Source organism: Lissotriton vulgaris, chromosome 3_1 (genome assembly GCF_964263255.1).
Source record: "Lissotriton vulgaris chromosome 3_1, aLisVul1.2, whole genome shotgun sequence".
In the NCBI taxonomy this organism is placed as follows: domain Eukaryota; kingdom Metazoa; phylum Chordata; class Amphibia; order Caudata; family Salamandridae; genus Lissotriton; species Lissotriton vulgaris.
Genome location: NC_141689.1, coordinates 337,917,486 through 337,944,250, shown reverse-complemented (window position 1 = coordinate 337,944,250; position 26,765 = coordinate 337,917,486). Strand labels below are relative to the sequence as shown.

General features: G+C 46.3%; 1 protein-coding gene across 1 annotated transcript in view; it reads left to right on the top strand.

Moving 5' to 3' along the window:
• CPLANE1 (ciliogenesis and planar polarity effector complex subunit 1) overlaps positions 1-26,765 on the top strand; it is a 2,360,818-nt gene that overhangs the window by 1,743,925 nt on the left and 590,128 nt on the right. The window contains exon 40 of the mRNA XM_086960545.1: positions 13,989-14,184. Within this exon, the coding sequence (XP_086816671.1) occupies positions 13,989-14,184 (196 nt within the window). The remainder of the gene's footprint in view (positions 1-13,988; positions 14,185-26,765) is intronic.

Below are 26,765 nucleotides of genomic sequence, written 5' to 3'. Positions count from 1 at the left end.
TCTCGACCCTCAGAGGAGGAGGCACACATGAAAGAGCATCAGTAGTGGGGATTCTGAAGCAGCAGGGGCGCTGATGGGAAATAGCGATGGGGGTCAGTCACTGACCAGCACCGGCGGCCACCGCAGACCCAGGGCAGGCGGGGAGCACATGAGAGGAAGCACCGCTGGGGTGGGAACGGGAGAGGAGATAGGAAACCAAGGGAACCCAAATGTCAACCGGGCGGGATCGGGCAGGCATCACGTCCCAGAACTCCGATAGGAGGGTCTGGGACCAGGAGGCATCCTCCAACCAACTCTCAACCTTAGGGGCGGGCCGCCGGCCCCAACCCATGGCCACCCTACGTCTGTCAAGTACCAATAGCATCTCAATTGGGCGGCGGGAAGCGTTGGGGATAATCTTAACAAAGCCTAGAAGGCACAGGGGGGGGGGGATGAGGTTGCACGGCAGCGCCAGTGATGTCCGAGATGGTGGAGCACACCGCCAGCCAGAACTCGGAAACCTTAGGGCAGAGCCAAGCCAAGTGGGCAAAGTCCGGAGCAGCGCAACGCAAACTGTTATCCCCAGGAGTAAGCCGAGCCGATGGAGCAACACTGGAGTACTTGAGTGGATCAGGCGGAGCCGGTAATTCGGAGACAGCTTTTTGGTTTGATTACAGCAGTAAAGCCTGTCGGCCTCCGAAAAATCAGTCCCCAGGTCTACACTCCACGCCTCCCGGGCCCAATCAGAGGTGATGAGTGCTGACGCAAGAGAGAAAGCTTAAAGCTTAGTAACTAACTTGTGCGGCGAAGAGGAGGAGTATATGAAGTCCAGACCCGGGAGGGTGGGCGGGGGCCGGGGGAAGGTGGGGTGCAGTTTCCGGCAAGTAGCGCACATCTGATAAATTAGCAGTGTGTCTTGCAACCCCAGAGAATCGGGAAGAGAGTAAAAGGAGTTTTCTGGGTAAAGATCCCCCACAGTCCTGAGACCCAAACTCGCTGCATGTCGGGTCATGCTGGACGGCTTAAGCGAGGTAAAGTTTGGGTGATTTGCAATTGGCATGGTGTTAGCAGAGAGAAGGGAAAGTCCAGAGTGCCGGCGCAGGCAGGAACCAAGCCCAGCGCAGCGTCTCGACCATGTCAACCTCCGCCAGGGGGTGAGCTGCGGGCGCGAACAGAGCAGTCGACAGCGGCCAGGGAGAAGCCACATCAGTCTCAACCGCGACGTGGGGCTGATAGGGGGTGGGTGGATCCAGAAGTGCAGAAAGCTGGCCTGGGAACATAGGGCGTATAGCCGAAAGTCAGGCGCGCCCATCCCACCGGCAGACATGGGGAGAGTGAGGATATTGTAGGACACCCTGGGTTGCTTACCCTCCCTGACGAGCGAGATGATTAGAGAGCGCATTTTACGAAAGAAGTGAGAGGTAAGGGGAATAGGCATGTTCAAGAAGAGATATTGGAATTTAGGAAAAACCTCAATTTTGGCGATGGCGATCCAGCCAGCCAGAGACAATGGTAGTGGGCTCCACGAAGGGATCCTGGATTTAAGGCAATCGACCGCCCGCCCAAAGTTCGCCCTCCACAACTCGTCCAAATCCCTACTCAACCAAATGCCCAGATAGCGCGTGGGGCCGGATGCCCACTCAAACGGGAAGTCAGGTGGTAAGGGGACGGTGACGTTGGTCAGAGGAAACAGAACAGACTTGCTCCAGTTCACCTGGACTCCCGAGAGCCCTCCAAAGCGTATGATTTCCCGGACCAGGGGACTGAGGTTTTCCTGAGGATGGCCGACATATAGGGTAACGTCATCCAATGCCCCTGTGCGTATGGTGCTGCCGCAGCCTAGCGGCCAGGGTCTCCATCGCGATGGCAAAAAGCATGGGCGATAATGGACACCCCTGAAGGGTGCCGCGGCGATGTTGATGGGGTCGGAAACCTGACCATTTATGCGGAGCTGTGCCGTCAGATTGGTGTAAAGGAGTCGGATCTTGTGCATAAAGATGCCGCTAAAACCCATATGCGGTAGGATGTAGAATAGGAAAGGCCACTCCAGAGTATCGAACGCCTTGTGGCGTCGAGAAGGGCGGCCACAGCTGGCTGGGTAGGATTAATTTGATGTAAGACAGAAAAGATGGTGCAAAGGTTATGTGAGGTTGCCATCCCAGGTATAAAGCCAGAATGATCGGGGAGAGCGATGGTAGGCATTAAGAGGAGAAGACGGGAGGCGATCAATTTGGCAAAAATTTTATTATCTATATTTATAAGGGAAAGGAGACAGTAGGAGTCACGACGTTCTACAGGCTTGTCCGGCTTAAGGAGCAGGGTTATCAAAGCCTCGCGCAGCAAAGGAGGAAAAAGGCCAGTGTCAAAGGACTCGTTATACATGGCCATCAGATGCTGCTCCAAGATTTCAGTGAATGATTTGTAGAACAAGGCTGGCAGGTCATCTAGGCCCAGGGCCTTGTCTCCTGGAAGGCTGTTTATGGCTGCCAATATTTCTTCCCTAGAGAAAGGCTCATTGAGGAATTTGCGATGATGATCTTTCGAGCCAGACCAGGGCGATGGACTCGAAATATTGATCAAACTCCTCCCGTGGCAGAGGAATGCCAGCAGAGTAGAGTTGTGAATAGAAACTGATAAAATGGGATTTAATATCGTCGGGGAGGTGGTCCTATCCAGACCGCCATCACTGAGAGCTGTGATGTAGGAAGCTGCGCGCAGTGGATGAAGTAGGTTAGCAAGCGTGCGTCCTGGGCGGTCCCCCTCCCAAAACGGCGCACCCGTCCCCCTCTACGCAGGAAGGACAGTTCACGGCCAGCCTCATCCGAGAATTCGGTGTGCTTTTGGCATAAGCGCACCAGTGTCTCCGGGCTGGGGCACGCCTCCTGGGCGGCATCCAGATCCTTGATCTCCCCCTCGAGCCTCGCCAGGGTGGAGCGGATAGAGCGGAGGACGCCCGCCTGCCTGGAGATAAACTCACCCCTGATGACAGCCTTGAAACCCTCCCATAGGGTGCAGGCGGAGTGGACGGAGCCCACGTTTAACTCGAAATAATTAGTGATTGCAGTGTGAATATCCGAGCAGAACACAGGGCATTTGGAGGGAGGCGCCAAGTAAAGGCGCGTTCCAGGGAATGAGGAGGCCTAAGATGGATCTGAACCGGCGCATGATCGGAGAAGGTGCGGGCCATATGCTATGCGTCCGCAAGCCAGGACAAGACATACGGCGAGGTCAACCAGAGATCGATAGGCGACCAGCAGCCCCTCGCTCCTGTCACACAGGTACCCTCGCGGGCGTCTGGTCGGCGGTGGCACCAAATGCCATGAAGAGCGTTGGTGGAAAAAATGGACGTGAGAGCTGCAGCTGCAGCTGCAGCTGCACGCGGGTGGGAAGTGTACGCGCCAGAACGGTCCAAGGTGGCTGAAAGAGTAACATAAAAATCACTACCCCAAACCACCGCTGCGGGGCCACAGGAGGAGATGAGAAGCCAAACATGATAGAAAAAGTCTGGGTCGTCAGCATTGGGGCCGTAAACTGCGGCAATCGTGACGGCCTGGACGAGTAGCAAATCATGGAGGAGCACGTACCTACCCTTTGGATCAAGGAGTACCCAGGAGGTCTACCAAGGGAGGCCGTAGCGCAGCAAAATGGAAACGCCTCTGCCATATGACAAATATGTGGAAGAGTGTGGGATTGCCCCCAGTAGCGGGATCGGAGTCTGGAGACGGTGCCAGGCAGCAAGTGCGTCTCCTGCAAGAGACACATATCTACTTTGTGGCGCTGTAGATGGGAATGGATTAGGCGGGCCTTGTGGGAATCGTTCAGGCCACGGACGTTCCAAGTCCAGCAGACGATGTCAGCCATAGGGGGCGGTTGGGTGTAGCACATAATGGAGCAGACAGCGCAGGCCAGCGCAGCGCACGAGGAGAGCGGGAAAGTCAACTGGTTGCGAGACAAAGCAGGAGTGGGGAGCAGCGCAGGTGAGTAGAGACGGCACCCAAAGGGTTGAAGCCTACAAGGCAATGTGGGAAATGCGCGTGATCGTCTAAGCAGCGGGTGTGGCCTGAAGAGAGGCGTGCTCATACAGGCGGCGAGACTGCCCCACATACCAGACCACAGGAGGAGGGCGCAACCCATAGAGGGAGGAAGATGATAGTGGAGCAGCGTATGGAGCTGTGTGACGAGATCAATAAAAACAATCCGAGCAAATCGAAGAGCAGTATGCTGTGCAGAAGACCAAGCAAGACAGAATGCGGACTGAAAGAGACGTGCAGCGGTGTTGTGCAGGGAACACAGTGCAGTGTCAAGAACCAAACAAGAAAGGACCCACAAACCCAACCCCCGAACCACCCCCACCAACTCTAACAGCCAGTAACCCAGCCACCCCACACTCACTCCAACCCCCCAATCAAGCTGAGAATTCCACCCACTCCACCCCAGGGACCCACAACTGGGAGGGGACAACAAAGCGTTCAAAATGGCAATCATCCCAGTGGGGGCATGGCAGGACTCGGCGAACACCCCTGCAAAAGAGCAGGGTGGCCAAGCATCGGGTGAGATAGTGGCATCCAAGACAAGTTGCAAGTTAAACAAAAAGTAATTGTCCGCACAGTCAATCATTGTCACTTAAGCGGTTGACACTTTCGAGTGGGGACTTAGGAGGTGAAGACCGAGATTCTTTGTCCAGTCTCTTGGCGAAAGCAAGGGCCTCCCTCGAATCAGGAAAGATCAGTGTCTTGAAACCCTGCCGGACCCTCAACTTTGCCGGATATGCCAGAGAATAGGAGACCTCATGCTTCTGGAGGATGCGCTTGGCCGGCAGAAACTCCCTCCTGACCGCTTGAACAGTACGAGTGTAGTCTGGGTAGAAGGAAAGGGTATTGCCCTGGTGCATGATGGTGCCCTTATCGCGTGCTGCCCGGAGAATAGCATCGCGATCTCGGAAATTCAGGATCTTCGCCACTATGGGGCGGGGTGGCAGGCCAGGACCCCGACGCGGGCCAAGTGAACGGTGGGTGCGCTCCACGACTCAAAATTGGGACAAACCGTCCCTGAAGAGCTCCTTGAGTAATTGCTCTACAAAGTCTTCCATTCTAGAGATGTTGGTGGACACAGGAAGGCCCTTGATGCGAAGGTTACTCCGACGGGAGCGAGCCTCCAAATCTTCATTCTTCTCCCGAATTACGGCCAGGATCTTGTCCATTTGGAGTAGCTTCTGCCTGTCCTGGGTGGCCGCATCCTCGGCGTCTGACACCCTGGATTCAACATGGAGCAGTCTGTTGTCGTGAGAATCAACACGGGCCTTCACTGAGTCAAGACGAGCGGATAGTTGATCCAGCTGGGACGCAATGCTGGTGATGGTCGACTTGACCTCCAGCATTATCGCCTTAAGGTCGTCATCTCGGCTCAGGGCGGATCCATTGTTGCAGCTGGGTTGACTCCGTCCGAGCACGCGCCGTCCTGGCGCGAGGATCTCCTGGGTTCGAAGGCGGTCTTGGGCTGCTTAGGGTCGGATTTCCCCATAGCGAAAATCAGTCCTGGCGGGCCCCAGACCCTCAGGGAGGCAGAGGAATGCGGGGAGATGCACACGCAATCAGCGGCCCAGGTGACAGAGTCCAGCGGGGAGCACAATCCTGGGATCAGCAGCGAGACGGTTCCAGCAGGCCTGCGGCCGCGTCCCGCACAGCACAGCGCAATGCACAGTTGATGGCCAGAGATGGAGGAAGGGAGCCTGCGAGACAGTCCCCGCCCAACTGCCAACAGCCGATGAGGAGTGGCGGGAGACCGGAGCACAGGGCGATGAGAAGAGCTCGAGGCCAAAACAGCGTGTGAGTGGCGCCGGGGCCAAGGCGGGCACCTTAACCAGAGCACCCAGCAGGGTGCGAAGTAATGGCGCACTATTCCAGGAAGCAGGAAAGGAGCAAGTGGAACATTGTAGAGTGCATCGCGCCCTGTGTAGAGACGGACGCGGGGTGCCCAACCGGCCCCTGGCAGCCACAGCAGGGGGGCCCGAGGATGCACCCATAGGGCAGCGCAGCAGATGGCAAGTCACCAGGGGAGGCCCAAGCAAGAACGGATGAGGGGTGACCAGGCGGCTGCCCGCCGGGCCCAGCAGCACCAAAGACAGTCCGCGGAGGAGCAAGCAGCCAGGGGGGTTAGCCCCCGGGGAAGGGCCCATGTAGTGAAGGAGTAGAGCGCCGAGGCGCAGCAGATCAGCCAGGCACGTCCCGGGGCATCCAAGTAGCCGTCAGGTGCGGGCCATAAGAAGCACAGGACAGGGAACAGCAGGGGCTGGAGACAGACGTCTCGGGCAGGCCACAGCGCAGTGCAGGTGAAGGGGTATCCAAGAGCGGGCGGCCCCCACGGCGCTTCGCAGCAGTGGCGGAGCAGGAATCGGTGGCCGGCGCGCCCCGAGGGAGGAAAGAAACAGCGGGGAAACTAGGGGGGTTCTCTACTCCCGCAGCCCGGCCCAGGCACCACCGCACTCATGCGAGGCCGGGGATGAGCGCTAGGCCTAAGCAAGGCCGCGGCGCCGCCGGGCCGCACAACAAACTGCCCCCGAACCCCACCGGCCATCCCCCCTCCAACAGCAGCCCGACTCACCGCCAACAGCAGCGTCTGTTCCTCGGCGACCCCGCCGTCGCAGCAGGGCCCCGCAAACTCCAGCAACCCCGATGAGCACAGGAGCGGCCCGCCTACACGGGTGCCCAGTGCCAGCCACGAGACGAAGATCTCTGCCGGGGAGGCACGGAGAAGCACCGGAATGGAGCCGGTAGGTGCACAGTGCTCTCCAGAGGCCAGAATCGTAGGTTTGGTGCGGGTGTAGGAGTGCCAGCAGGATGATGTCGGATTTAGAAACTTGGCTGGCAGAGCCCACCTAAAGTGCGGCCATCTTGCAGCCAGCCAAGCCACGCCCCCAGCTAAAATCCCGTTCTTGCGGAGAGAAAAACAAAAAGTCAACAAAACATTAGATTCCACCCACGTATCAAAGACGACAGTTATATTTTGCATATGTACACAGACGTATTTGTTGTTGCAGCATAGGTTGTCACGGTTTCATGCTGGGAAAAATCCACTTAAATATATATATGTTTGTTGCAGTATCATCCTTCAGTGTACGATGCATACGTAATCATCTGTTTAACTATATAAAACTCAATAAAAGATATTTAAAAAAATAAATAAATTAGATTCCACATCATTAAACTAAACTCTCCTTCAAAAACACTCCTGTTCTTGTCATTCAGTCTTCTTTGGTGTTGGTTCTTACTGTGTTCCCATAATGCTCTTGTGATCTACTCATCCAGTGGGAACACATGGATTTTCACCATTATATTTGTAGGACTTGTATCTTGGTTAACATAGTCAGTCTTATCGTTTGTCATGTCGGTGCCTAACTGTATGTGCAGAATGCTTATTTTTGTTTCTCCCTGTGGGATAGTGGTGCTGAAATTCTCAGCTTCTCTTTGATTTAGAGATCTTGGGTTTATTTGTACCATTAAGGTTTGATTGAATGATCTTTATTGCAAATCTTAATTAAAAACAGCGCAAAAGAACATATGATCCGCATGGATCAACAAATAAAAAACAAAAGAAAGCTCACTGTGAACATTCTGAGTCTTCATAGGCTGAGATGGTTATGTGGCAGAAGGTAAAGGTACAGCCATGCCATCAAAAGGACAAAAAGTGCAATCGTGCCATCAAATACATTTAATGAATTAATGAAAAAGTCTATGCTAACATTCAGAGTTTTCATGGGCTAAAAATGATTATGTAGCAAAAAAGATCTAAAGTGCAATTGTACTGTCAAATACATAGCTTTCATTAAAAGCTACCATCACTGATAAAGTTAATTATCTTATCTAAATAGTACCAGATGCAGAAAGTGCAATTGTAGCATTGCATATATACTCTATCTTAATAAAATAAGCATCAACAAAAATGATTGTCGCAGACAGGATCAAAAGTAAATCATGCCAGCAAAAGAACCAAAAGTGCTATTGTGCTGTCAGATGTATAAGATTCATTAACGAAAAACTCAATGCTAAAATTCTAAGTCTTAATGGGTTAAGTGGTTATTTATCAAAAGGACCAAAAGTGCAATCGTGCCATCAGATACATGTAATTAATTAAAAGGGTCCCTCACGGGTAAAATTCATTACCTCCTCTAAATAGAACAGAATGCAGAAAGTACAATCATAGCATTACGTATATAATCAATCATAATAAACATCGGCTTCTTCAAAAATTATTATTACAGAGAGGTCCAAAAGTGCAATCATACTGTCAAATTAGTAAAATTCATTAAAATGATCCTGATAATTAGAAATAAAGGAAAAAACTACTATCTATTAATGGATTATCGCATATTATTATTACATTTTGTTCTAGATAAACCGAGGTATGTCTATAGCAACAGCACCAACACTCATGAACTATCTCCAGAATCCTATTTTAAATAATCGTATTCTCTTCTTGTTTTTGCATCTGATTTCATGCTTCTCCCCAATACTAAGATGTCTTATTGATGTGTACAGCACCATGTAAGTGTATTAATAAATACATTTAAATGATTCTTGCAGATTCCATACTTGCTCAAGCTTTCCAAACGCAATTCTAATAGTTAAAGTGAACTTTAAGAAAATGTTATCAGTTTCACAGTAACAATGTTTTACTATGTTCCTTTTCACTTCATACACTCTTCAGCTTGTAGTTCATTTGTCCCAAGAGATTTCTTATACAGATGGGCCTATTTGCTTGCTCCGTTTGATACAGCTGGCCAGCCCTTCCTCTTCTACACCATAAAGTCTTGAAGAATGGGGTTTAATGGCAGAGTCTCCTTCTGGTTTACCTCTACCTGTGAAAGCAACACCAGTTGGTTCTCATGGGCTCTTGCAAACCCCAGATGCTCTTCGTTACCCTTCTAGTACCCCAATAATCCAGATTTTGCCATGTCATCTTTATCAAACATGATTGACCTTCTTGAAAAAAGGATGGGACTATCCCGTCCCATTTTAAATTGGTTTTCTTTGTATCTTCATAACAGAGTCTCGAGAATCAAAGTCAATCAAACCCTATCTCACATTAAACCACTCTCACCCATGTTATTTAACTTATTCATGGAACTTCTTACAGAAGTTTTGAAGCTCTCAAACCATCATTACCACATGTGTGCTGATATTACACAATTGTATTTGAAAATCTCCTCACTGGATTACATCGAAGCCCTCAACTGCACCTTCTTGAAAACCCAACAATGGCTGACCCGTATCACCTCATACTTAACACCCTCAAAACTGACTTCCTTTTCATCGCCCCTCACAATCATTTTTCCCCCATAGAAGAATGGCTAAAACATCTCACAGCTCTCAACTGCTCCCCCCACATTATTGACTCAATCAAATCAAAATCAAATCCAAAAACCTTTACTTGGTCTTAAGAACAATAGACCATAAAAGTACATATAAATATTGCTCATAACAATGAACACACATAGAAATTTAAGATAATTGTATAATAAGGAATGTTTAGAAGTATTAAAAATAAACTGTTGAGGTACGAGACAAAGACATCAGCTAATACATCAGATGGCAAAGCGAGCTGAGCAGCATGACCCTAAAATTATGACAGAGTAATGCACATAGCTATAAACACACAAGCAGAATTAAAATAAGCAAAAGTTTAAAAAGTGTTTGGTGAGGTGTACAGGGGGGAATTCAGATTTCAAAGGTGAAATATCAGAAAATGCATCTCACATCGGAAATTTAAAAGGGGAACCTAAGATGCGAAAACAGAATAAGGTTACAGTACACTATTACAGAATAAGGGATGAAAGCTGTAATTAAGGCACCAAGAAGGGGGGGATAAAAAAAGAGGGCAAAAACTTCAGATAGGTTTTTGACTCTCTAGGGATAACAATAGATAAATACCTGAATATGCTGGATCATATCAGTGCAAACACTAGGAGAGCCAATTACCAAATGAACACACTAAGGAAAATCTAACCCTTCCTCCCCCTGATGACTTTGTTTACAGTACAAATCCTAGTCCTCTCCCGATTAGATTACAGGAGTGCTACTCTTGCTAGCTTACCCAAAGTAAAGCTGGCTCCGTTAAAGGACACATTGAACTCGGCTTCTAAGCTTTTAACAGGATCCAGAAGAATCAACCATATTACACCAGTCCTAAAACACCATGAAGCCAGAATCAATTTGAAGATTGCTTGCATGACTCACAAGGCCCTTCAGCATAACACTCCTGTCTACCTGGCCAAAAAACTCGAACTCTGCTCCTTAAGAAGCCCTAACTCCTTACTGTTGAAGCTGCAGAAGTTCAACAAAAACACAAGGTCCAACCGCTCTTTCTCTGGCCTCACCTCAAGAATATGGAACGCTTTACCTCCTGAAAATAGGACAGCCCCCTTGACTACCTCTACATAAAAGAAATAAAGCTTTATTTATTTTATTTATTTTTAGAGTTTTCTATAGCGCGAACTTGAACCGATTAGGTTATCAGAGCGCTTTACATAGCACCAGTTCCGTTACATGTTATCAAAGCACTTTACATAGAATCAGTTACGTTACACATTTCAGGAACTTGAACCGATTAGGTTATCAAAGCGCTTTACATAGCACCAGTTCCGTTACATGTTATCAAAGCACTTTACATAGAATCAGTTACGTTACACATTTCAGGAACACGTTTCTTTTTGTTCTAGTGATTAGGGTTATCTCTTCACACGGGGGAAGGGATACACCTGGCTATATTCCAACAGTCACACAGGCGACTAGTCGTTACAGCTATAACTCTAAACACAGGGAGGGGATACACATGGATACAATCTAAGAATCCCATAGGATACTAGTCATTAGAGTTATCTTCTATCTACACAGGAGGGATATGACTGGAGACACTCTAAGGGTCACATAGGGGTGGTAGAAAGTACAAAGGTCCACTGCAAACACTAGTGATAAGAGTCAACTACATACACATAGGAAGTTATATGCATAGATTCCTTCACTAATAGTCCTGAAGTTGCTCACCTTGTCTTTTTTCTCTGACTTAGATCTGCCATGCTGAATGATATACTGTCTTTGTTTTGCTCCTTGTTTTTTCCTTCTTCACTGTTATTTGCTCTTTCCTTGTCCCTGCATTTATGACTTAACTGCTATATGTACAGCGCTCTGATTCCCGGACTGGTCATTGTCACACTATAAAAAACTCCTCAAATAAATGAATCCTCTGCATGGAACCCCTTTCAACTTGATTCACCAATAACGCAACAAAATCTATTACTATACTGATGACATGCTACTCTACATTAATGTCTCCTCCGCTCTAAACATCCAGTGCCTTAAACAATGCCTACACTTCATACAGACCTGGCCGCCCAGCACTTACCTGACACTTAACCCCACCCAAACCTAATTCATCCTATTCACCAAGAACAACAAGCAACAACTAGTCACAATCAGGCTCAAGAACATTAACCTGGATGGATTGAATGCTGACTTTCCCCCAACGCCAGGTCCCTCTGATTCACTCCTGACACCAGCCTCCCCTCAAGAAACACAAGGCCAGGATAAGTGAAAGTGAAACTTCTTCAGAAAGCGACTTCAGAACTGCTGTTTAAGATCTCATACTCTTGCATCTGGATGGTGGCAATACCCTCCTCTTCATCCACCGAGACTGCACATTGTTTCACCTAAAGGAATCCCAAATACCTCACACACCTCATGAAGAACTTGAAGAAATACAATCACATCACTGGAACTGCATCAACTCCACTTCTTACACTAACTTCAAGACCAGATCGATAGGGATGCATCACGAATCTTCACCCCCAATCTGGATGACAAGATCACTACCTGCGGCAGCTGGCTGGCTCATCTGCAGCTAGGACACAGTCAGACTGGAGACAAATTAATTCAAAAAAGAAAATAAACAGGAGACAGGCCATCTACAAACACAGGATCTTGAACCCCATCCCCATATCCACCTATTCTGCTTCAATTTAGGAAAGAGAACATGACATAAAAGAAACTAACCGTCTCCCACCAAGAGCTACTGTGTGATTGAATCACTACCTTTACATTCTGATGCCTCATGACTAGGTGTATTTTTTACAAGTATAACATACACACATACATTTCTCATTCTTTGCAAGGGGTAAAAAAATCTTGTACGGGAGAAGGCAAAGAGTGCACTGGTTCCAAACATATCAAAGTATATGGCATGCCAAGCTGTCATACTACTACCCTAAAATGTTCCTACCTTAGTAAAATCTTCTTTTTGGGCTAGGTGGCTATCCATGATGTAAATGCTTTGTTGACAGATCCTGCTGGAAGAAGCTAGATCCAGGGGGAGCCAGTGAGTTCACTGCCTTGTCCAACACCTCAGCTCACACACTGCGTTTGGGTACTGATCTAGAATTATGTTTGTATTCATATAGTTTATTGTGAAGTTATTGGCAGTTAGTAGGTAATTTAGGGATTTGGAACTGCAATAATATATTATAGTGCCAGCGCGACCGCTGCTAATAATTGTACACCTGATTAAATGTAATCTCAGTATAATTCTGAGGTCAAATTGGTAGGATAAATTGCCTTCACTCTGATGTTGAAATGCTCCTTTCGACACAGCCTTCCGACGCCACAATGCTGTATGTTATTCCCTTGCTTTTCGTCCCTCATGCTCTTTTCAGATATATACAAACACATGGGATTAAAGTGTAATTTCCAGGGTGAGCAAATGTCAGAGTCTGCGTTATAAACTAGGCGTACAGAAACTCTGATCCATGCAAGACCGATGTTCATGATTTTATTCACGAGTTGGGTAGTTGAGCAAAATATGCATTTTATTCGACGCTCCTCACTTGTCTGGGGGAGAGAGAGGGGTACGTGCAAATGAGATCAGAACCCCTAGAGTCCTCATTGTGTGATTAGTCCTAATCATTTGCAATACACTTCTCTAAAGTTCTGCCTAAATCAAAAAGCTGTGAGTGGTGCAGTCGTTATTGGAAGCTGCATTGCGCATTCATGTATTGTCTGTGTGCAGGTAAAAAAAGAACATTTAGTGGAATTTCATAAACTGGCTAACCTTGGAGATTTTCTACTAACGGCAGACATGGCAAATGTAGGGTTAGAGAAGAAGTCTGTATGCATGGACAGTTAGGTGGAAGCATTTATGTCCATTGCTAGTGTTTCTGAATCCCTCATTTACTTTTTGTGAAGATTCTTTACATTGCACATGACTATTGCCCCGGCACATCCTCTTCCCCACACAACATGTAAATCCCTCCTGTGAGTACAAATACCCACAGATTTATGAATCCTGATCTGGCAGTTCACTTTTTTGAATGCCTAGGTTCGACTTGTGTTGTGCTAACATGATTGGCAATCGGCCCACCTGTTTGATAAATGCAGACAACTCATTTGTTTTAAACAAACTTTATTGGCATAAATCCAGCCAACCCCTAGTGCCATCTTAGAATGCGTCTTTTATCAAAGATGAGTTGCCTCCTTATAATCTACAAGGGTTATTTCAAAGTTGTTATTGCCATCCTGCAGTTGTTGCTCTGTTGAAATGCTTTTGGATCTGTTTAGTGTTTGTGCATAAAGAGTTAATCATTGCCCAGACCTCATTCTTGATCTTTTAATGTTGATCATCTAAATTACTAATGTCCCACATGTTCTAATTAAATCAGAGAAGATGTGGCCTAACGGCTAGAGCGGTCGACCTTGAAGCTGGGGAACCAGGTTCGATTCTGGGCAACGTCGCACAACATCCTCTGATTCTGGGCAATATTTGACAATCTTCCCGTGCCTAACAAAAATGAATGTGTCCATCTGTAACGAAACTGGTGCTCATGTAAAAGGCTCTGATACCCGTTTTCTCGGGTCTAGTTCGCGCTATGTAAAACAAAAAAAAACAAAAAACCGAACTAAAGTCTGACTAAGCAATGACCGGCTTCTACTGGCATTAAGGAACGTTGTTTTTATCTTGTTACGCAGCCTGAACATCAGTATATCAATGTGATTGACATTGAGGCATCGGATTTCCTGAAAGACTTGCCAACTAGAGAATCTAAAGAAGAGGAGGTGGCCACAGATCCAGAGGATGGTGCCCCAGTTCCATCCTCCGCACAGCTTCATCACATGGCAGCTTCGGTTACAAACGCTATTCCACCAGATGAGTTTGAGAGCACGGGTAAAAATAAGCCTTTTCTGTACCATGTTTGAAAACTAAGTTATATTGCAGGACCGGTTCTGTTTCATGTGGAAGTCTTATTGGTTTGAGAAAATAGGTGTAAACATTTTAACAGAGTATTATTTTGTTGTTACAGTTAGGTTTAAAAAAAAAGAGTTGCCATGATTTTCCGCACCTGTTGGTCAAATTGACAGTTTTGGACTTCAGCCTTTTAAAGCGAGGTCCAGTAAAAAAGAGGGTTTTCTCACAAAAAAAATGCAAGTAGGGTGCTCAACTTGATATACTTTTAACCGCTTACTTTTCTTCATCCCTGTAAGTATACTTTAATTTGTATTGATAGAAAATGTACGAAATTAGCAAAAACCCTTACAAATTAAAATAATGTAATGCGTGCAGTAGAGCAATATGAAAATGGACTCCTGTGACCACTGTACACTTACTTTGGGCGTTTCTCATGAAACTTGTAGGCCCACTGCAGTGTGTCCTCTACCGCTAGGCTCCACAATGAAGGAAATCGTGATGTACATGTTTTAAGGCATTGTTTCTTCTGGAACCCTGGAAGGGGGTACATGTTTTATAATGTTAAAGATTAGTGTTATTAGCACAAACAAGGTAAGAGAAGAAAATCATTGAAATGACAGAAACGCGGTCCAAACAGGAAATAGTAGAGCCAATGTATCAGTCAGAGTGGCTCTCTGATGTTGGGCCATAGAGCCAACAGGCATTTGGGGCTATGTATAGATCTTCAGATAGCAATATTCGGGTAGATGCTCATCCAACAAAAAGTATATTTTCAGTGGGGGAATCATACCTTTCACAGTTGTAGATTTAAACAGAGCATTCAACCTTGTAGTTTTATATGAGAAGTCCAAAGCTATTACTGAGTTTATAACTCCTGTTCTAGCCATGAGGTTCATATCCATGCCATGTGGCGAAGTTGTTCAATCTTCTTGGTTCCAAAGAGGCAATTTCCACTTGTTCCGGACCCAGGAAGGAATAGCTGCTGGTGAAAAACAATATTTTATTAGATCAGGAGCACATGGAAGAATACAGCTGTAATTAAAGGGCTATCATAGATATGTTACAGGAGCATGGTTAAATGAAGAGAATGTTCATAGAATGGTTTAAAAGGATTCAGTAAGAAATAGTTGAATATGGTTAAAGATGCTGTGCATTTGGAAAATGGAGTTGAGGTGACGGGGGTAGTTTTATTGTATTAAGCCAGAAATCCAAGCAGCACTGTGTCTGATTCTCTTGACACTAGAAAGTTGTCCACTGTAACGCTTGATGCCAATTAGCATAGTAATAAAGCACAACACTAGATGCTGCTCATGCAGGAAAGATGTAAGTGTGGAATGCAAGGGGTTCTGAGAATCAAGATCTATTGGAACTAAAGGGCTATTTATGTTTTTTTTGTGAACAAATAGTAGTGTAGAATACCATTTCCAGTAACTCTCAATTGTTGTACAGATGGAAGTGATCATGTAAGTGCCTGGAGTGTACAATAAAATGCAAGTGTGTGAAAGGTAGTACATTTCCTCTGAACCCTTTCAATCTTTTGTTTGGGCTTTGGTAGAAAGTAGCAATTGTTATTATGAGGCCATTTCCATATAACAAAAGGCCAGAGATGTGCTTTTAGTTATTGTCTTTTAAGCGTGAAAATCGATTAAAATCTGGTTTGTGGAAAATGTGATTACATATGTTACAAATATAGTGTAGGATATTCTTAGACTGATCGGTTGTCTTACAGCAGAATTCAATCACATCTGAAAAAGTTATGTTTTTTGCAGAATGCAGCGAAGAGTAGCGCTGTTATCTCCCAACAAAATGGCCAGAATGAAGGTTTCCATTGAAATGAAGGTTTCCAATGATAACTGCTTTAATTTGGCACTTCATCATTGGAGAGGGTTGGTCTTTCTGTGTCAACACCATAGTCCACAACATGGTAATCTGGTTGAAATTCTTGAGGGGAGCAACTCTAGTATCTTATGAGACGTGTTCAGAATGGTTTGTTGCATAAGAGGTAAGAGTAGGGAAATAGGCACAAGTAAGTGTGATATATGAAGGTATCAGGAGAAAGCACCGAGCATTAACGGACTGCTGATAAGGTCATCAAAGGAGAGCTTGTGCTGTAAATTTCTGCAGTTGAATACGTAAATCTGATTCTAGATGTAAGGGTTTTACAGTTTGGGTGGTTTCTACACAGGCCATGAGGATATGAGCAAGAGTAGAAGATCTTAGAACATGGTATGTAGTGGAGCAGCTATGTGGTATGAAAGCCTACATGTTGGGGTCTAATCTGATGGAGTAGTGAGTACGGTTTAGAGGCCAACCTCTGGGACTTCTATTTGGAGTAAAGTCCGTAACCCATTCCCAGAACGTCTAGTACTAGACAGGCATAACATAACTAGGGAAACTAGACATGAAAGTTTGCATAAATGTTACAGGACCGTTTCTGCAGCCAAGTAGGAAGCAAAATGCATAAGAATGATAAATTACATTAGTGTTCAGTTGATGCCTCATTAAATAAGAAAATAAATATTTTGAGGAGCACAACTTGTAGTACTGTAACTTAACCTGAGCTCTGGAGCCTGGAAAGTAGCAAACGAGAAGATTTCATAGAAGTCCTAAATATAGAACCTAACACAGAAATGCAGGTGGCAACACAGCTAAGAACATAAAAAACTCCAACTACATCGAAAGAACCATAATTAACATTAATCGCAGAACCTAAACACTCAGTTAAAGCTGGCTGCCGGCTAGGGGAATCCAGGCGCTAAACAAGGGACTGGCCTACTGTAAATGCAAGTAACTACTAAACACTGTTTACAAGCAAAAGTTAATTCTCGAGGGGAAGACACTTAGAGCAAGGGCTAATCAAGGCATAAAACTGTGCAGTCTCAAAGTTAGGCAACAAGACAGTTGGTTGAGTTCAAGGTGGGTACTGGGATGGCGACATAAAGCTACACAACAGTGGTCTAGGACTCAAGAGGGTATCGAATGGCGAGGTGAGACATACCAGATGTACTTATATAAGATTATGCAGAGGCATTTTTGGGCAATATTGATAGGTTTAGTTGTAATACCACAGAGGGATAGAGAAGATGCTGGAGGAAGTGGGAACTAAGTGGCATTTCATTTGCAACCCACTCTATAGGGGATCTATAAGGGTGGGTGGTATCTTCGAAAGGCGCACAACCCAGAAAGCTGAATGATCAAAAGGTGATTGCTTGCTCTAAGGGAAAACCGCTGCACATTGGATGTTAGGGTAGGATAGGTACAATTCCAGTTACATGATTACACATGTGTGTGTATTTGTTTGACGTTTACAGGAGTTTAGAGAGAGAGAATAAATTCCCATCCATTGGGAAGAAACTGTTGTTTTCCTACATTGCAATTTAACGACAATTGTCTGGAGAAAAAGAGACTTTGCTAAGGGTTATTAGTTCAGAGGATAGACCTGTAGCAAAAGCAGAGCAAAGAGAGGCAGTGATAGAATAGCTATTCCAGAGAGATGCATGGATATTGGGGCAGGAAGCAGAAAGAACACAGAGACCAGTTGACAGTTTTGGAGACTTGAAATGAGGAGCCTGAGTAAGTTGCTTATCTGGAATGTGAGAGGTTTCAGTGACATTGCTAAGAGATACAGGTTCCACTCTTTCCTTACATGGTATAGGGGGTATCTCCTGCATGCAGCAGACACATTTGACAGAGATCTAGGAAGGGCTGCTTCCATGAAATCACAGGTTTTTAAGGCAAGGTCAAAGTGGGGAGCTGCCCATGGCCCCCACCTACCAAAGGGCCTGCTGGTAAAGTGAGTGGTACAGAGAAAAGGGGTCCCAGGATATAAATGCCTAAAATTACAAAAAACGTGAAACCATAAAAACAAATGAGATGTACATATTGTTGTTTAATCACAAAGTACAGGCGCATACATGCGCACACAGTCTATTCATATATTCATACTGTTACGTGCCCAGGAGCAAGGGATGGGACAGGGAATGGTGTGAGGTGATAGGGAGTAGTGCGAGGTTAAAGAGTGCAATAAAATACAAAACAATTGTCCTAATTCAAAACAATGCGGAACCAGTATTGAAGCAGGAACCATAAACAAACAAATTGAAAACACAAAAGTCACAAAACCATGCTTCTATACAAAATGCAATACATTTATAGGTTCAGGGCAGAAGCTGGTAAGGGGTTAAGCTGTCGACGTTTCGACCCCACTAAGGAGTAGGGATGTGTTTGCCCTTACAGGAGGGTCTTCATCAGGACGGGGAGAAAAGGGCACAGTCTATAAAGTAAGATTAAAAAGAATCAAATTCTGTCCTGGTTCGGATCAATGCATAATTATATTGCATGCCTGGATGTGATGGACAATAAAAAATGAATTTAATTACCCCGAGTCTTGGATTATATAGAACAAGGGATGGCGTCATGTAATGGCATGCAGTCTCAAAAGACGATCTGCAACAACAGTTGAAAATCAGGCAATTTAGTAGCGGAAAGATTATTGTTATTGTTTGGTCGAGAAAGTTACATAAATGGCATAATCAATACTACTCACCAACAATTGGTGGATAATGCGGTAACTGAAAATGTCCGTCACTATCGGTGAGAGGGCTCATGTGAAGTCCGCGGGGGAGAGGAACAAATCCTGCGGAGCGGGTGCGAGGACGCTAGCCACGTGGTCTAGGGAAAACAAGAGGAACAAAGCCGGTATCAATTACACGGGCTCCAGTCAAAGGGGAAGATTGCTGAGAAACTAGAAGGCAACCAAGAACGGTACCGGTGGTTAACGGAGCCTGGTGGATTTACTTGTGAATAGCAGGGGCGGTGGGTGAGATTTTCAAGTGGTGGGGCGGAAAGTGATTTGCATACTGCACCTTAGCGAGCGAGCGAAGCGAGCGAGCCCGAACCCCTAAAGGGCGGTTTGGGGGGATTATCCCCCCCAAGAAAATTTTGAAAAAAAAGAAGAAAAATCGTGCATTTTCAAGCAAATTTGATAAAGCAGGAAGGTTAATAAAGCAATTGTGAAAGTGCAGTTATTACATTAATAGATGGCATAACATAGGTAGCTGCTTATTCAGTATAACCACAGAGCTTCATACATTCCGTCCTATTATGCTCAGGTGCTGAATTCAGACTATAAGACTTTCATGGAAATCTCAGCTCTAAGAGTAGAAGAAGTTGCATAGGTGGCAATAAACAACCGTGATGGGAAAGCTCAGTCTGACAGACTTTAATCTTTGACCAGGGTCCAAGAATGGAACGCTGGGGTAATTCATGGCTGTCCAAGTAAACTGCGTACAATTTTTCCTCCACGGCCTGCAACATGTTACAGGTCACTTACGTTTCAAGATGTCAGAGTACCTAAGTCCCAACAAGTAACTTTTCTGAGCACAAGTGGTAGTGGAGAAGTGTGGCTCAAGTGGTTGGAGCGGCAGACCCTGATGCAGAGGTCTGGCCCGGACCAGGGTTCAATTCCCCCTCCTCGGCGGGTCTTGGGCTCAAGTTTCCCCGGACCTGACAATTCTCGCCTCGGTGCCAATTCCAATCATGGAGTCCCACTCTGTAACTCTGGGCAATAGCTTGCTTAATCTCCACAACGGCCCCTCGCAGCGGGATGCCTGGCTTTCACCTTGGGGATGCCCAGTAATGGGTTATCTTGCAGGGGAATACCAGGACGGGTTCCCTAAGCAAGCGCTGGGACGCTTTCGAGCAGCCATGCGCTCTACAAATCAAATTTCATTTCATTCACAAGAGCCACTGATACCTATGGGGACACATTATTACATTTTAGAAATCATTTTTATTAGTTATAGGTCACCCATTTCATAAAGCAAAAATACGAATTAACCCAATGCTGTTCAGTAACTATCTTTAACTATTGGAATAGTCATTAATTGGCCTCATGAATTACTCATGCCTCAGTAGTCAAGCTTCTAAACTCTGTGCATCTTACCTAGGCACACCCTCATACTGAATCCTGTCACCAGGCCAATTGGCTCACTTTCAAGAACAGGACCGTATTCAAACCACTTACATGGACATACAAATCAGCAAATTACATGGCATTCAAGCTACTCTCTGACACCCTACCATGCTACACACCAACACGGAACTTTAGATTCACCAATCACAACTTTCAAATCAGCAAATTACACGGCTCCCAACACCCTCTCTGACACTCTACTATACTACACGGGATCATGCAGGTGTGACCTGGTGGCATCACCTTACACGTGCATCAAATGTGATCTAAAAGTATCTCTCTATAGCAGCCTGAAACCAGGATCTGAGGTCATCGTTCTACAGGATCACACACATGTGTAAGCATGCAACCATGATCTGAGTGCATGTCTCTACAGGATCATGTAGGTGTGATGCAAAACAGGTAAACTTTTGCTGAATGGTAGAAACCTAGCAATACAAAGTGGAGAGGAATTCACTAAAGGAACCTGACAGGTAATTTGAGAGCAAATCAGCACATGAAGGTGGCAACGTAAGCCGAAAGCATCTGTCTACAAGAAAACTGCAACATGATCTGTAGACATATGTCTAAAGGAAAATTGCAGCTGGTGGCTATTCATGCGTGCACCTGGTAACATGAGCCGAGACTAACTCAATATAGGACCATTCTGACGGCAACACACTGATGAAAGAGGCTAGTGGCATTTAGTGCAAACACAGTGCTGGAAAAGAGAAACCTCACCTGAGGTACCGAGGCTGCCTTTACGGAGGGCCAGTGGTTCCTTGAACCTAGTAACTCATGCTGAAGGCCACTCCATATAGAAAAAAGGTAGTGTCACCCATGGCAACTATTCAAATAACCAGAGCCACCTCCCCTGGTGCACCTCTCTACAGGATCATACAACCCTGACCACAGGGCAATAGACACAGGATCCTCGAACACTGACAAATTGCCTCTCTCTACAGGGATGGGCATCTTGCCTAAGGGATACCTCACGACAGAGAAAGGGCAGTGTCACCCAGAAAAGTTCGCTAGAGGGTCGCAACAAGCTGTGGGGTACCTCTACAGGTGCATGGCAAGCTCCCTGGAGGATTACTGATTATAGGAGGGTAACCTCAGGTGGATGCCACAAACTACAGGAATAGAGTAGTGTCAACGTGATAACTAACTTAAGCAACAGGGCAACTTGACCTTATATAACGTTCTGCAGAAACAGAAAAAAACAGCTCAGGAGGCAACTCATCATAGGAGCTGGGTGCTGGGAAAACTCACCCCAGGAACTGGCCAACATAGGTTGGGGCAAGTCACCATAGGAACAATGTCAACCAGAGCATGTAACTGAAGAGGACTACTTCAGGTAGGGGTCGGTGTAAAGAAACAAATTAATCATACAGGAGCAAAATAATGCCATCTTAAAACAACTCAATGTAGGCCTCCAGGATTGTGGACAACTCAACAGAGAAATATGAAAACCTCCATCTGCAGGAAATTGACAATCTAGGCTGTGTGTAATGCACTGTGGTGCTACAATAAACACACCCGAGGGCAGCTCGTTACAAAAACAAGGCAACATCGCCGAGGAGAACTTCATACTTGAGCCAACTCAACTCTCTAAAGAGGCGGAACGTCTCACCCAGGAACAGAGCAAAGTCACCACAGAGAAATACAATACAGGAAATGCGTAACTGGGTACCAGGAGCTAAGGGTGACTCAGCAAACTTACCCAAGAGAACCTCTCTGCAGAAAAAGGGCAATTTCAGCCGAGGAAAACTCTATCCAGCATCAACCATTACAAACCAGAGCAATGTCATCCCAGGAAGGTACACTTTAGGAAATGGGCATAGGAAGCTTGGGCGATACACTACATCAACACAGCAAACTCACCCAAGGACAGATCACTACATAAATAGGCCTCCATGAGCTGAAGAAAACTTTATGTGAGAAGGACCTCACCTGGAGTTACTCTGCAGAGACCCAAAGGTCTCTCCTTCCCCTGAAGGCCACTCACTAGAGAAACTAACCAAAGTCAAAGGAAAGCTACTTGCTTTAGGACCTGGGAACCAGGACTGCCATCTAAACACCACAACAATATGGCATCTTCATCAGAGAGTTTCTATTTCTAGGGATCTGGCAACCTGAGGTGAAGGTAATGTACTGTAGCGGCACAACAACCACAACCATGGACAGTTCACCACAGAAGGAGAGCAGGTTCAGCCGGAAGGAGCTCTAAAGGAAGAGTTTCACCCATCGTCACTCTCCGCAGCTATATGGAAAGGACTCCAGCGGGTGACTCAGTACAGGGCATTGCTACCCCGGAGAATACACTGCAGAAGATGGGCACCCTGAGCAGAGGGCAGCGCACTTTAGTGACACCAAATGACAGCTTAGTACATCAACCGGGCGACCTCAGCTGACGAGATCTCACTATCGGGAGGAACTCCCTGGCAAACAGGACCACTCGTCCGTGGCTACTCACTCCATACACATAACAAGCCACTCGCTGCATGACCAGGGCAGCTGCATGTTTGTGTCAATCACTGCATAAACATGACGACCACATCAGAGTGCCACTCACTGCATGAATAAGGCGACCACCTCAGGGTACACAACACTGCATGAACATGGCAAACACCTAAGCCCCATGGACCCGCATCGCGGCCGCAATCCATACAATAAATTACTCTGTACAGAGTAATTTATTGTATGGATTGCGAGTCAGCCGCCGGGACACACCCGGCGATTTCAGGAATGCGTAAGGGGGTGGTCTGCTACAGCTTGAGTGACAGTACACTCAGGCTGCAGCAGACCGTCCCGCTGGGGAGCATGCTTGGGAAAGTTAGCAACTTTCTCAAGCATGCGCACTACAGTACCCCAGTGGGACCCTGCGGGGACTTCTCTGCCTGCCGTAGCCCGGATTTGCAAGGGGCGACAGGGCGAGCAGGCATGTGCCCTCCTAGCGCGCAGGTTTGGCTGGTGGCACACCGGGTTCATGTCACGCCGCACCCGGATGTGACGCCTCCATTTCTCCTCGTGGGTCTGCTTTTTTCAGACTGGCATCAACCCACAGCGATGACGTAAATAATTAATTTACTCTCTTAATTTCTATGCAGGTAAGTACTTAATCAATAATAACTCAGATCGGATGAAAAAAGACAGAGTCCGTGGTGTGAGAGTTCTAAGGGGTTTTATTCCTTAAAAAGGAATGGTCATGGCCAAGATATCATGTTCTGACCACCACACAGGGTGTCAGAAGGGATAGAGCGCTACATTTTATTAACAGTACATAGCTTATATACTTATTTCATTCCATAAGTAACAGTGCAAGAGGCGTAACAGCTGAGAGACGACAAGATAACAATATACACGTGGTACATGTACGTAATCAAGAGGCGTGAACTAGAGGTGTGTTCTGGAAACGTCACTGATAGGTGTCACAAAGGGGTGGCACTAACAGAAAATGTGGCAATGTCAGCAGAAATCGGAAGCTTGGATGCGTGCGCAGCTGCATGACGTGTAACTGGAGGGGTGCAGGGGACTTGACATTTACACTGACGGAAAGAGACAGAAGTCTGGCATGTCAGATCAACTTGTGCTTCTATCATATCTGATATCTGATGTTTAGGAACTAAGCTATCTGGGCAGAAAGGTCTCTAGAGCAGAAGCTATTCTATACTTGCTGTGAGTGCGTGTATAAGCGCCTGAGTGTCTGTATGAGATGCGTGGGGCATGGGGCCTTCCATGGGAGCATGACAACGAAGCTATGAATTACTTGCACAGAGACAGGTCGGCCCTTTAGCCCTGCAGCTGAGGAAGGATGTTTACTGAAGCTAGCAGGAAGGAATGTATTTTCGGGGAGGGAAACAGATAACTCGAAGGTTATAGTCAATCTTGGCAGGCAGCAGGCTGAGCCAAGCACGGAGGGCCGCGCTAGAAGTAAGTCAGAGTTCACGGGTACGGGGGCTGCCTGGGCAGAGATTTCTCGGAGTCAGAAGCCAGAAAAGAGGCTCGGTGGCAGAGATTCAGGGCCTACTTCAGCCAGGGCTGAAAAACGTAGGAGTACACTACAAAAAGACGTTGGCATAGCATACTTAGGAACGGACCATTCAACCCATTCATGGTGGGTCTGAAAGAGGACATGTTAACGTTGGACGCAAATGTATTTGCGTCTTCATAGCTGACACAGGAGGGAAGTTACATGCACTTTAACTCGTACATGGAGTCGGTGGGGTACTCGCTAGGGAACACAACTTGACCATAAAATTTATATTACCTCATTCCCTCCTTGTTCCCTACGGACCCTTCATGATATATCGATCCTCATAAATCGATCGGTTTGTTCTTGTAACATTATATGTTCATCTTTCTTTCTTTGACTGTTTGAGAGGCAACTGGAATGTTCAATGCATGATGTGGCACACAGTCCACATATCGCTGGCCCACACTGTAGGCACAGGCAGCAGCTGAATACTATAACCAGGCCAATGCCTAGGAATGATAAGATCTTCCATCCCCAAGCTGTTAACGTAGTCCAGAACCAACCGGACCAAGTCCAGGTGCCTGGATTCTGATGTATCTGATTTGCAATTTTATGCAGACGGGTAATAGCTTGATAGACAGATGGTGCGTTTTGTGGGATGAAAACACAGCAACTTGACCCGATGACCTTACAGGCTCCACCTCTATCTGCCAAGATGACGTCAATTACAAGACGATTTTGAAGGACAACAACCCGTATAGCGGATTGCTCCTCTGTTAAGTTACCTAAGGCGGAGGCAGTTTCCTGTACTACTGCTTCGAGTGTTCTGGTTAATCTGCGTATTAATTTACTGTTTTGGACAGGTCCTAGAAAGAAAAAGAATCCTTTATTGAAATCAGTGTACTGTTCCCATGCCGTTTCTGTGTAGTCGACAAGTGGAATATCTCTTTTGGGTCTATTCTGCACTAGATTCGTATTTCTATGATAATCAGGGGGAGCTAGAAAAACAGGTGGCAGAAGGAATGCAATATAACAGGTACCATCCCAATCTGGGGGCAAACGTATGTATGCGGTATGACCACAAACAAAATAGGAGTGACTTATAGCTTTAAAGGACGATTTACCATGGTCACTGAACTCGACCACAGTAGTGCATTTACTATGACCTACGTGTACTGAACCTTTCTTGCTAACACATAGTTCACCTGTGACTGGTAATACCAACATATGGGGCAGAACTGGAGCAGCTTCGGATTCAACAGTAAGGATCATAAGGCTAATTGTGTAATTACCTAATCCATATACTTCATTTTCTAGATCATTTCCTATTCGAGTGGGAAGTCCCTCTTTATCAGGATAACAGACGTTGAGCAGGACTAAGTTCAAGTTTCCCCAAACCCAGCCCCCATCGGAAACAGCAATATCAGGATCTAAAGAATTAATTATTTTAAACCATGCCCCACAGGAGCCATTGTGAGTGAACGGGTACGGGAAGAGGGGCAGAGCTCCCTTGTAATTCTGGTAGGGAGGGAGTCGGCCACATATCCAGCAGTCTGTAGCATTATTTGTCTGATGGGAGTGGTGTAACATACTAATGAATGTATTGTTGCGCAGCGCAAGTCTGTAAGAGAGTTCATGTGCAGGAAGTTCACTAAAAGTGTGTTCAGCAGAAACATTGTAAGCAGATTGTTCACGCCTGAAAATAGGCCAATATATAGGTAGCAGAATGCTGGCAATAATAATTAGAATACTTAGAAAAAACATTATTAACAACGTCACTATACAGTGACTATGCAGTGATTTGCAGTATGTACGTTTCTTTGCTTCTCTCTCTCTCTCTCTATCTCGATCTAGGGGATACATGTCAGAAACTATTTAACCGATTCACCTAGGGGAGGACTTAAACAATTAAACTGTCTGACTTGCTAGATCGGAGCTTCATACGGTACAGTTCTTGGGGAGTCTTTTCTCGTTCGGTAACGGTAAAGTCTTTTTCCTCAACACAGTCTTTGGTGGGGGTGGACGAGTCAGGGTCCTGTTTTAGTCCGTTTTTTAGTTCATTGCAAAGTTTGATGTGACTCGTATGGACCCACCCCTTTCTCCCCTCTATCTTCACGGCGGTCCTGGTTGTAAGGAGGACAGTCTTCGGAGACTTCCAACGGGGTTCCAGCGGACTTTTCCGGTCGAAATTCCGGACGAGTACCAGGTCCCCAGGACGGACCTCATGCGCCTTTACATCGGTGTTGTCAGGGAAGGCTGCGGCAACCTGTGAACGACATGATTGGAGTGCAGACATCAAGGAGGCAAGGTAATCTGTCAACATATTGCAATCAACATCAGTTATTTTCTTCGGAATGGGCGTCCCCCACATATTCGGTGGTCTGCCAAAGACCACTTCGTACGGGGATAGCCCTGATCTTGGGTGGGCGACCATTCTCATGTAGAATAGTGCCACGGGCAGGGCGACTATCCAGTCGACCCCCTTTTCCTGACAGATCTTTGCAAGGCGTATTTTTAGTGTCTGATTATGCCTTTCTACAAGGCCTGCTGCTTCGGGATGTCGGACACAGTGGAACCTCCACTGATATCCTAGCAAAAGGGAAACCTGTTTCATCAACTCGGACGAGAACG